Source organism: Geotrypetes seraphini, chromosome 7, assembly GCF_902459505.1.
Source record: "Geotrypetes seraphini chromosome 7, aGeoSer1.1, whole genome shotgun sequence".
Classification (NCBI taxonomy): Eukaryota; Metazoa; Chordata; class Amphibia; order Gymnophiona; family Dermophiidae; genus Geotrypetes; species Geotrypetes seraphini.
The window spans coordinates 134,571,309-134,583,430 of NC_047090.1; the positions used below are offsets into that span (position 1 = coordinate 134,571,309).

At 38.4% G+C, this 12,122-nt stretch overlaps 1 protein-coding gene across 1 annotated transcript in view; it reads right to left on the minus strand.

Annotated features, from left to right (window-relative positions):
• Positions 1–2,176: 2,176 nt before the first annotated feature.
• Positions 2,177–12,122, minus strand: part of SAV1 (salvador family WW domain containing protein 1) — a 69,961-nt gene continuing 60,015 nt past the window's right edge. Inside the window, exon 5 of the mRNA XM_033951926.1 lies at positions 2,177–7,499. Within this exon, the coding sequence (XP_033807817.1) occupies positions 7,301–7,499 (199 nt within the window). The 3' untranslated portion in view covers positions 2,177–7,300. The remainder of the gene's footprint in view (positions 7,500–12,122) is intronic.

Genomic DNA, 12,122 nt, shown 5'->3' on the forward strand with positions numbered 1-12,122 from the left:
CAAGGAAGATAATGTTTTGCCTCTCTTGTTTACAAAACTCTTGCCCTTAGGCCAGTGCTTCTCAACCTAGTCCTCAAGGCACATCTAATCCCATCAGGTTTTCAGGATATCCACGATGACTATGTATGAGATAGATTTACATATGAAGGAGGCAGTCAATGCAACTCTCTCTCTCTCTCATGCAGTCATTGTGAATATCCCGGAAACATGATGGGACTAAGTGTGCCTCGATGACTGTGTTGAGAAGTACTGCCTTAGGTGACTTCAAACTAGTAGTATAACTAGATTATAACCCATACACCTGATTTTTTAAAATAAGTAAAAAAAACAAACCTGGCTTGAAAGATATTAAAATAAAATATTTGCATGTCATCATCTTCAGGACCAAAAGAGACTATTTCAGGTAACAAATACCGGTCCAAGAAGGGTAGCAGTGCTGTAGAAAAGCTGCCCATAGACTCCAAAAGTTACATGTGCTCACTAAAAATGGCATTCCATTTCACTACTTAATCAAAGCACACCACTTCAGTAAAGCTGTTTTCAGAATACAGCCCTTTTCCAAACCACATACTCCCCTGTTCTTGGACATGTAAAAGAACATAGTGGCAAAACAAAATCAGGCAAGTAAGCAGTACTGCCATATGAATTCCGCACCACTGTTTCAGCAGGTGAAAGTTCATGATAGATTTTTCTAAATAATCAGAGCACTTCCAACAATGTAAAGCACCAGTGCTTCTGGTGTGAAATGATATTTTCCTCCTATGCAAAAGTTAAGGTTAAGTTTCATTCCAATACGACATAAGATTTAGACTTCAGCCACCTCATAGCATATCAATTTGACAGAGAGAAACCATTCATGTTGGGAATGGTCTATAAATAGGCTAAAAAGTTTTGCATCTCATTCATCCTTAGTCACTCCTGATCCATCAGCCACAGTGTGACAGTTCTCAGCATCAGTGTGGAAAAATTATCCATTATATTTACACAAAGTTCTCCACTGTTTCTACCATATATTTCTGAAAGAAGCTACTTCTCTTTCAGTCATGTTTTTCCCTTTTTATACCACCATTTCCTGTCGTTTCATGTAAGCCATGATGATCTTTTAATTAAAAGCTAGAAACCTTTACCAAGGGTGACTCCTTCACATCTCTTTACTATTGGTGGGGGATAGACAATTTAGCCAAACTATACCAGCCCCAAAAGGCAAAAAAATAAAATAAAATCCAACCCAGGGGCACAAATGAACTTATCAGAAACTAACATGGGACTTTTCCTATATATGCCAATTCTAATGCATCCATCAAATACAGTATTTTTAGCCTTTTTATTTGCAGGTTGTAATGTTGTCATTAGTGTGTCGCAACTGGAAATAATTAAGATATGAGCACTTACCGCTTCCTAGTTAGGAGGTGCTAAACAAGGGCTGCTACGTTAAGCCTGCATTATTCATGTAGGGCATATTATTATGAGCATGCTACCAGAATAGCACTTGCACACTCACAGAAAAGGGAAAATGACTGCTTGTTTTGTGGTAAGCCTTTTCCCTCATTAAGTATCCATTGATGCTTAATGCCATTTCATAAACAAGCAGTCCCTTGGTTAAGAATGAGTTATGTTTTTATAGCTGTTCTTAAGTTGGATTTGTATGCAACTCAGAACTTGTAGATTTTAAGATTCTTTCCGCTTACCTCTGCTTCCAGTTAACAAAAGGGCCAGTTGTCTCCAGTGTTCCCTCTAAGGTACAGCATGAACAACCATACACTGTTCTTAATGTGGCCTTGCATCATTCCTGAATCTGCTGCAGAAGTATAGGAATCTGTGTCACTGGAAATATTGTTTAGTGAAATCAAATGAAGCCACAACTGTGTTCTTAAGTACGATTCATACTTAAGTCAGGTGTCTGTAGCTCAGGCACTCCCTGTAAAGGGCCCCATGAACCTGCATTAGTGAAAATCCTACAAAATAATACAAAAGCTATAACAAAATGCACAAATGATGTTTTATAAAGCAACCTTCAGAAAATCAAAGGATTTATAAGAAAACTAAGCACTTGTCTTAGTAGCTGTGTTTATTGCACATATATAACCATGATTAATAAATAAGAAACATTGTGATTCCTGCCTAACTAAAGTAAAATAAATGAGCAGAAAGAAATACAATTACAAAATTACAAGAAAGTAGATTTACTATTTTAATAATCAAATCCCTGATTATATCACAAAGATTACATTGGATCTAAATTTAGAGACACTTAAGTTTTAAAAGGGTTACAACCGTACCACCACACATTCTCTCCAAATCAGAATAGCTATAATTTGGCCATGATGGCTGTATATATCATGGTTCTGGAAAACTGCACTGAAATTAATGTGATTCTAAAATAAATCGCACCTAGTATACACACTCTGTATGGTTTTAAAATTCCACATTGCAAACAGTATCTACCTTAAAGGCATAAAAATATTCAAGTGTTATAATAAAAAATTTACAATATTCTTTTGCAATTCATTTGAAGCCCTGGGGTCTGTTGACACTGCTACAATAAAAAAAACAAAAACACCCAGAGAGTATTTGATTAGTTTCTGTAATGGCACTTATGGCATTACTGCCAATAGAAAGCAATCAAATCCAGCATATATAAACTAATTTGTAACCTTGTTTTGAGCCTGAGTGCTCTCAAGTTTATTGGAAAACTGTTTATTGAATTTCAAAAGCAACAGCTTAGATGTGTTTATATCATCAAACTTAAAAAGTCAGAGTCTGGTTATATCCTCCATGAATTCAAGAGTCTTACCGAAGGACCTAAGAATTGCAGAGGTATCATTGAGAATACATGCAATTCTGTTTGCTGTTAATGTGGAAGTCTTTCTAGATTAAGCAGTTCTAAGTGCTTTGTAAGACTGTGGTATAGTTCCCAAACACCTGATGATTATTATTAGTTCCACCACAGACTTTTTCCAGATTCTTGCAATTTAAGGACCTCTTTTACTAAGCTATGGTGGAGGTTATACCATGGCCCAGAGTGCTAAATGCTCCGACGCTCATAGGAATTCCGAGTGTCAGAGCATTTAGGCCCTCTTTTATTAAGCAGCAGTAAAGGTTTCTACCATGGTCGGGGGCACTAATTGATCCTGGGTCATAGTAGAAACCTCTACCACAGGGGGTGGGGGGGGGAGGGGGAGAGTCAATTTGTAAATCCTAGTATAAATTTTTTCTAGCTTTCTCTCTCTACTATCACCTGGTATTAATGCTTGAAGAAATCATGTTGTTTTTGATTCTATCACCATTATGTAATTTGTTAGTTTGGATTTTAAAATCCCAAAGTACTTTTATATTTTCATTTTCTGTTACCCTTAATTTCATTTTCTCAATAATTCTTAGTCACAATGAATGCATATTTCTTTTAAAGAAGCGCCAGTAAATTAACCTGGAGACTATTTTGTGTAATTTCCTATATTCATTTCACCAGCATCTACTTACAATGTGCCAATTCACTACCTTTTAAAAATCTCCTTTGTGTGAACAGCAGCAGAAATGTAGGTTTTTCTAAACAGCAGTTATCAAAAGATCAATTCAGAAGGTATTCAAGGATGACTAAAAAAAATATTAATTTCAGTCTGATCCATAAGAGATTATTTATCACAAATAAATTTACTCCTAGATATGTTGTGCATATTCCCCAAAACAGTTTTTGTTGAACAACAATCACAAAGCAGACAGTGTAGGAATAAAGACAGTTTAGCATTATGGTTTCAGATTTGCCACATGGGTACATATGCCAGTTTGCATGGAATCACTTCTCATGGCTGATTAAGAAATGTTAAATCTGTAAAGCAGCTGTATTTCCACCTAATTCTTCATTCGAATGTGATTCCTGTAGAAGGCTGTGCAATTTGAAGAACTTTGACTGCATAAAAAGCATCAGCAATGATGAGATGCACTAATTGAGGGATTAGTCCAAAGCTGGCACTCCCTCTTGTATACAGTTCACTATTTCCTCTTACTGACAAAATCATGAGAGTGATGTCAGTGTCTGTTTATTTTTTCCCATACCATTTATATAGAAATGAAAGTAGCATTTAATACCATTTTAGAGACTGTATCTCTTCAGTATGCACTACTGACTGCTTATCAGTACAATATTAGCCCAGCTACAGAAAGGGAGAGGAGGAAGCTGGTGGCAGGAGTGCTGAGTCAGCAGCTGAGTCTTACATCGTTTTGAGAGACATGGCCATACAGACATCCCTGCAGCTCAGACAGACAGCCTAGTGGTCACTGCAGTAAACTTTAAACAATGGCACCCAGGTAACAATTCCTACCATAATTCCAGGGGTGTCAAAGTCCCTCCTCGAGGGCTGCAATCCAGTCGGGTTTTCAGGATTTCCCCAATGAATATAAATGAGATCTATTAGCATACAATGAAAGCAGTGAATGCAAATAGATATCATTCATATTCATTGGGGAAATCCTGAAAACCCGACTGGATTGCGGCCCTCGAGGAGAGACTTTGACACCCCTGCATAACTCCAAGCACATCTGTGGTGGAAATAATGAACCCTACAAAACCACCACTGTACATCATTACAATCACCTTCCACCTACAGGTGTTGCCTATATTTATGAGCAGTAGGTAATTTTGTGGTTCTGGAGGATTCATGATTTCTAGCACAAATGTACTAGATAAGAGTGGAATTTGGACCTTGGTCCCCTTGTTTACAGTCCACTGAACTAACCACTAGGCTACACCTGGAAGCTGTTTGTGGCTCTGCTCGATATGCCCCATAATACCTGCTGTCATACAGCCTGGTATCCCCTTTCAGTTTCACTTCTTATGGGGGTGGGAGGTGGACAAAATCCATTGGGGGATTAAGGATGGTCAAAGTCTTCATCCTTCTAATCCTTTTTGTAATTTAGATAAGATTGAAACACGTCCTTTTTTTGCTTGTAGAAAGCTTTGTGCTAGAGTCAAATATAAGAGATATCAGCACAGCATTTATCATTTCATAGTGTCCCTCTACTCTGTCTAGATAACTCAAGGTGCTCCCTGGCATACACTCTAAGCTGTCTGTTTTTCAGGATATCCATAATGAATACATATCTCTGCATATAATGCAGACAGTGTATGCATTTCTCTTTCTTTCATCATCTTCATTGTGGATATCATGGAAAGCAAATTGTCTAGAAAGTATTTCAGGAACTACTTGAAAAACACGGATCCAGATGATTGCGAGGCTGGTTACTGTTAGCAGCTAAATCAACACTCTTCCTTCATCCCTTCTATGAAGAACATTACTACTTTGTCTATTTCCTTAGAAAGCCTTATTAAGTTCCCATTTGCCTTACTGAAAACCCAGTTTCAACACTTTGACCCATACACAAAACTATTTTCCCTTCACTCCTGCCAATATCAGCAAGGTCTTTGCTGAGTGCTGCACATTTTCCTTGATGGTGGCTATATAGGCAGAAGGGAAGAATTAATGGAAGGACAGAAAGACTGATTAAGAATCTGGATTAGATACAGAATACAAAAAAAAAAATACCAAAAACTCACATACAAGTTATCAGGTAGATCTGAAGATATGAGCTTTCACAATATAATTGAGGATAGTGAATATGGAGTGTCTTGGGTGCAGCCAGATGCTGTTTTATTAAACATATCCCATCACAGGGAAGGTGGGAGAAGAATAAAAGGTGACCTACTTTGCCTGGGTTTAGACTTCTCTGATCTGTCACAGGACTTCATCATTGAGAAATGGAAGTATGAATCCTCTGGAGCAAGAGAAAACTGTGCTGATCCCAAAAGCATACCTAAATCTTAAATTTACATCTGTAAGGGAGCTGCTCATCCATTAAGAAGGCAGACTTCAGATACAAAAAAAAAAAGAAAGAATTTTGTGAGGTTGGATACATGTTCTTTAAGACCACAGTTGTTTGTGCTTTGGACTTTATAAAATGAAAGAAATGCTATGGCTTAGTAGTGTATTTTGGTAGTTTTTCCTATTATTTCTCATTGAACAAGGTAACACAAACATTCTCTCAAATTCTCATAAGGCAATTGTGAATGAAATATGAGCACACCATTTTGGCTTCTTGCCATTAGATCATGCTAGCATCACTCCTTGAGCATATGCTGTGCATTTCTTCTACACTCTTCTAAAAGTTATCAACACTGGAGACCAAATTCTATATGTTCAAAACAGGAATACCAACCACATTCATATTTTAATAAGGTATATTATGTTAAACCTACATACATAGGGCTTTTATCCTTAGGTACATAGAAATTGTAATTTTTAGTATTTTCCAACTAATTAGGGATTCTTTGAAGGTACAAAAATATCAGTGTTTTGTGGTCATTGTTAGGAACCTTTTCCAAATCAAATCCAGACATTTGTGCAACTGAGGGATCATCAGGGCAGACTGAAGGATCCAAGACAGCAATGAGAAGAGTAAGTGTTCAAGGAAATGAGAGTTTTCTGCTATTTATCCAATAAACGTGTATAATATTTCTTTGCATCAGGGGTAGTTTATTGGTCTTTAAAGGTTAAATCCTAAATCAGAAGCCTTATGCATGCATAAGAGTGGCTGAGTAGTTGCTATTCAGGCTCTAGGCCAGTCTCAGCAACCATTAAAACCCATGATACCATATAAAAAGGATACTCAATCCCCCTCTTAATACCTAGTTATCAAAGTCTTCAGCCAGCGCCTGTTTACTTCTGAAATATTGTTCAGCACATCAAGGACATAAGTTTATTCTAGGTTCTCAACTCCTCCCATAGCATCTCTCAAAAATAAACAAACCTTGATTTGATTTTTCTTCTAAAAACTTTGGTTTAGATTTAAAGACAGCTCTAGCTCGAAAGCTTCAACATTACTTCTGTACAAGCACAGCACCATACAGTATCATGTATTTTACAAAGTGTTGATGGGTTCAGTTCCTGCAGGTACTGTACACAAAGCAAGTGCAAGAGCAAAGTAATCCACATTTCCTCTTCTTTTATGGAATTCCAAACAAAGGCAGATTAATTAAACTGGAAATGAGAGATATAAAAAGAATGACCAGCATCTGTTTTATAACACTGGCTCTGTTTTACAAAACACATAAAAATACCTTTTTATTCTATAAAAAAATATGAGATACATATTAAGGGGAGGGAAATCCCTTTAAAAGTCTTCAACTAAAAGGTTGCCAAGCAGCTGCCCTTGTAAACCGAAGCACAGGTTCATGGTTTACATGTACTTCATGTTCATGATTAAAACAGTATTTCGTCATTGTCACAAAATTCTACTTTCTCGAACATTAGAAATTCTTGCTGTGCTGGGCATACCACTGCTGTCTCTGCTTGCGATTATCCAGCTCCGAGAGAAGGGCTTGTCTGTAAGCTTCATAGAGTTTGACAATTCGTTCCAATTCTTTCATGAAAAGCAATTTTAACATTCCTTGGTATGTGTCGAGGTCAGCTAACTGGAAGAGCTCCCATTTCAGAATATGATCATACCTATTTTAAAATATAGAGAGAAATAATTTTTTGTGTATCTCTCTCAAAATACATATGTAATGAATTAAGCATAACACACGTTTTTATTGGGAGGGGAAAATAGGGAAAGCACAGCAGATAACCATATGAAACAATAAGCTCCATCTGCTTTGATCATTGCACTGCACTGCTGTATGTGAATATTAAAAAGAGATTAAGTTCTTACTTTGTTAATATTTTTACCAGTAGATAGGTGTGGCATTCTGGACAAGCGAGTAATCTCCCCATGGTCACGAGCTTTTACAGAAGGAATCCACTCCTAATTTTTTTTTTCTGTATCCCTTCTACTTTGCTGAGAGCTCTACAGCACAGTTACTTATCGTAACAGGTGTCATATGGAAACAGCAGACAGATATTCTCACATGTGGGTGACGACATCCACAGAGAGTGCTAAAAATGTACTGTCACTTTAAACTTTTGAGACTGCCTGCACCACGCACGTGCCTTCCCGCATAAAGTCGGCTTGCGGTTCCTCAGTTTTGTAAACAAGCTAAGAAGCCATTCCAGGGGAGGTGGGAGGGATGTGAGAATATCTGCTTGCTGTCCCAGATAACACCTGCTATGTTAAGTAACTGTGCTTTATCCTTGGACAAGCAGGCAGCATATTCTCACATATGCGACTCCCTAGCTTACTAAATGGAATGGTGGGAAAGTTGGCCATTAGGAAGAAAATAAATACTGTAAAACCGCTTGGCCAAAACAACCATCTCATCTGGAATAGGATTCTAGACAATAGTGAGATGTAAATGTGTGAACTGTGGACCAAGTAGCTGCTTTGCAAATATCTTCAATGGGAGTAGAATGCAAAAAAATCCACTGATGCTGCCATAGCTTAGACTTTGTGTGCTGTAAATGTCTCTCAAGCTGCAACCCAGCCTAAGCATAGCAGAAGGAAATGCAGACTGCTAACCACATGGAAATAGTTCTGTTGGTTACAGACAGGCCCAACTGGCTAGGGTCAAAGGAGATGAATAGTTGAGGTGAAGTCTTGTATGGCTTAGTTCTTTATAAATAGTAAGCCAAGGCATGTTTACAGTCTAATGTATGAAGAGTAGTTTCTCCAGGGTGAGAATGAGGCTTTGGAAAGATGACAGAAGCACAATTGATTTATTCAGATGAAATTCCGTGAATACCTTGGGAAGGAACTTTGGATGAGTTCCGAGAACCACTTTGTCATGATGAAAAACTGTAAAAGGTGGGTTGCAAACAAGTGCTTGAAGTTCACTCATTCAACAAGCAGAAGTGACAGTTCAAGAAGACCACTTTCCAAATTAAAAATTTTAAATGAGCAGATGCCAGTAGTTCAAATGGTGGTTTCATCAGACTGGTGAGAACCAGATTAAGATCTCAGATAACTGGAGGTGGTTTTAGTGGAGGTTTCGAATTCAAGAGTCCTTTCATAAACCAGGAAACAAGTGGATGAGTAGTCAGAGGTTTATTGTTGAAAGGAGCATGGGAAGCACTAATAACACTGAGGTGAACTCTGACCGAAGTGGTCTTAAGACCACAGAGTTGGATAAATGGAGAAGGTAGAATAGAAGATGTGGAAGGATCCAGATGATGGAGATTACACCACGAAGTGAACCATGTCCATTTGAGTTGATAACACTGCTGAGCAGAAGGCTTTCTGGAAGCAGCTATAATGGCTTGTACTGGTTCAGAAAGATTGAAGTCTGTTGAAGTCGGGTCAAAAGGTACCAAGTTGTCAGGTGCAGAAATTGCTGATTGGGATGTAACAGAGATCTTGATTCTGGGTGAGTAGAGAAGGAAAGATCTGCAATGGAATTGGATCCTTGATACTCAATTGAAGTAGAAGTGAAAACCAAGGCTGTCTGGGCTAAAGAAGAACTATTAGGATCATGGTGGCTGACTATGTTTGAGTTTGACTAATGTCTTCAGAACTAGAGGGATTTTCAGAAATGCATACAGAAATTTGTGTGACCAATCCAGAAGAAAAGCATCTGCCTCCAGATGATGAGGATACTGTCTGGAGCAGAACTGAGACAGCTTGTGATTGTAGAGAGAAGTAAATAGGTCTGTCCGAGGCATCCCCCATAGTGAGAAGATGTGACATAAGATTTTGGAGTCGAGTTTACTTGTTGGGCCAAAGAAATCTGCTGAGCTTTTTGACTAGAGCATTTTGCTTCCTTTGTACATACATGGTTTTCAGGAATATGTTTATTTATTTATTTAAAAGATTTTTCAACTGCCTATTCCTAGGTGGCTTTACAAAAGTAACATACATAAAATAGGACAAATTAGACTTATACAAACATCAAAGATGACAAATAAATGTAAACAGATGGTTCACAGCTCTCCATAATAAATCCATAAACCAAAATTGGTCAATATCATTCATTGGAATGCGTCTATAAAAGGTGTGGTCTTGAGCATTTTCTTAAACTTCAAAATATCGGACAGAGATCTTTGTGGTCCAGTTAATTTGTTCCACAGAGTTACTCCTATCATGGAGATAGCAGAGGCTCTCGTATTCTCATAATGCACTTTTGAGAAGTCCATCAACGATAATAGTATTGCACCCTCAGACCGCAGAGTTCTAAGCAGGTGATAGATTGCCATGGTTTGGGATAAATCCAAGGAATCCCATGGTAAATGACTTTAAAGACCATTACTACTGTCTTAAAAAATGAATACGTTAGCGTACAGGTAACCAGTTCTGAGGATTGCCCAATTCCAAATGTGTTCGGTTTCTTGACACAAAGGAAAAGAGTCTGTTCCTCCAAACAAGGAGGACTTGATTTGAGAGACGATCTTGAAATGTTTTCAGAGCATTGCAAATTGCCCACAACTCTAATAGATTGAGGTAGAATGCCTTTTCTCGAGCAGACCACAGACCCTAAGTCCTGAGACCATCTAGGTCTAGATGAGGTCCCCAAGCATACATGGATGCATCTATCATAAGTATTTTGTGATGTGGAGGAAACAGCAAATCTCTGAAGAGATTTGTCAGATTCAACCACCACTGTAGAGATTGACGAAGAAGCAAGCTAACTGATTCCTTGGGAGAAGAAATCCGTGGCCCAAGTCCACTGATCTGATCTGAAGTCGAGTGAAGGGAATGCCATGAGCTGTGGATGTCATGTATCCCATGAGACACATAATTTGTCTTGCTGAGATGTTTTGCAGAGTGGACACATGATTGCAAAGGTGAAGCAAATTGTTTTGTCTTTGTTGGGGTAGGAAAACCCTAGAAGGGTGGTGTCAAGAACAGCTCCTAAGAGCTCCAACATTTAAGAGGGTTGAAGATGAGACTTTGGAAAGTTGACTTCGAACCCTAGGAGCTAGAAAAAAGCTATGGTCGCTCGAGCTGCTGAATGCACTGCTTGAGGTGATGCAGCCTTTATCAATTGTCTAGCTATGGAAACACTTGAAGCCCTTGGGTACGTAGGGTTGCTGCTACTACCACCAGCCACTTTGTGGCAGAACCTTGTAATGGAAATGTTGACAATGTACAAGAAAATGAATAAACTTTCTGTGATCTGGATGTATGGATATGTGCGTGTAGGCCTCTTTGAGGTCTAGAGAGCACAGCCAATCATTTCATTCTAGAAGTGGGTATAGAGTCTCCAGGGATAGCATGCAAAACTTCTCCTTGACCAAATATTTGTTGAGGGCTCGGAGGTTGAAAATGGGACGAAGAGCTTTAAGAGCAAAAAAATGAAAGTGTCCACTAGATGCTCTGGGCCCAGACACTGATTCACCCGTTCTGTGGGTCAGTGATAGAGATGAGTTGTTGCCAACGAGTGCACTTTTTAAAACCGGGAGAAGACCTCCACATGTGAGGAAAAATCTCAATGGCTAAATCAAAAACTCAATGCTTATAGATGAAGACTAAAACCCCCCCCCCCCCCAGTGAAATTCCGAAGAAAGAAGGCCCAAATGAGGAAAATGAAAAAAACATTGAAAAAAATTTTTTTTTATATAAAGTAGAGAAAGAACTACTAAATTAGAAGAAAAAGAAAATAGAGCCAAAGGGCAAAAATACATTGGGAAGGAAATGCAATTTGAACGAAGTCCAAACACAATTTCTTCACTCTACGGAGAAAGAAAAATTAAGAAACTGCGAGCAGACATCAGGCGGGAAGGAAATTTCTGTGTGCGGTGCAGGCAGTTTCGAAACTTCATAGTGACAGTACACTTTTCGCACTGTCCGTACTGGGCTCCATGGATGACATCACCCATATGTAAGAATATGTTGCCTGCTTGTCCAAGGATAATGCCACCTACAGTTAGTCCTCAAGAAAGCAAGAGCTCTACTGAAATTAGGTGAAGTAGAGATATGGGATAACTTCCCCAAATAATAAATTTGTTCTGCTCAATCAAAGTAATATAAGAACTATGAACATTCAAACAGAGCAGCAAACATGCTAGTAGAAGCATTAAAGGAGCTCAAATAGTAACCCAAAGTATCATGGCCCAAAGTGCTAATTGACCTCCAAGAACAGAATTGGACAACAACATTCTTAATGAGACAGTAGGTAGGTGCAGGAATAAAATGACAAGGCAGAGGTCCAGAATGACATATCTATCTACTGGAAAAAAATATTAGCAAGATAAGAACCT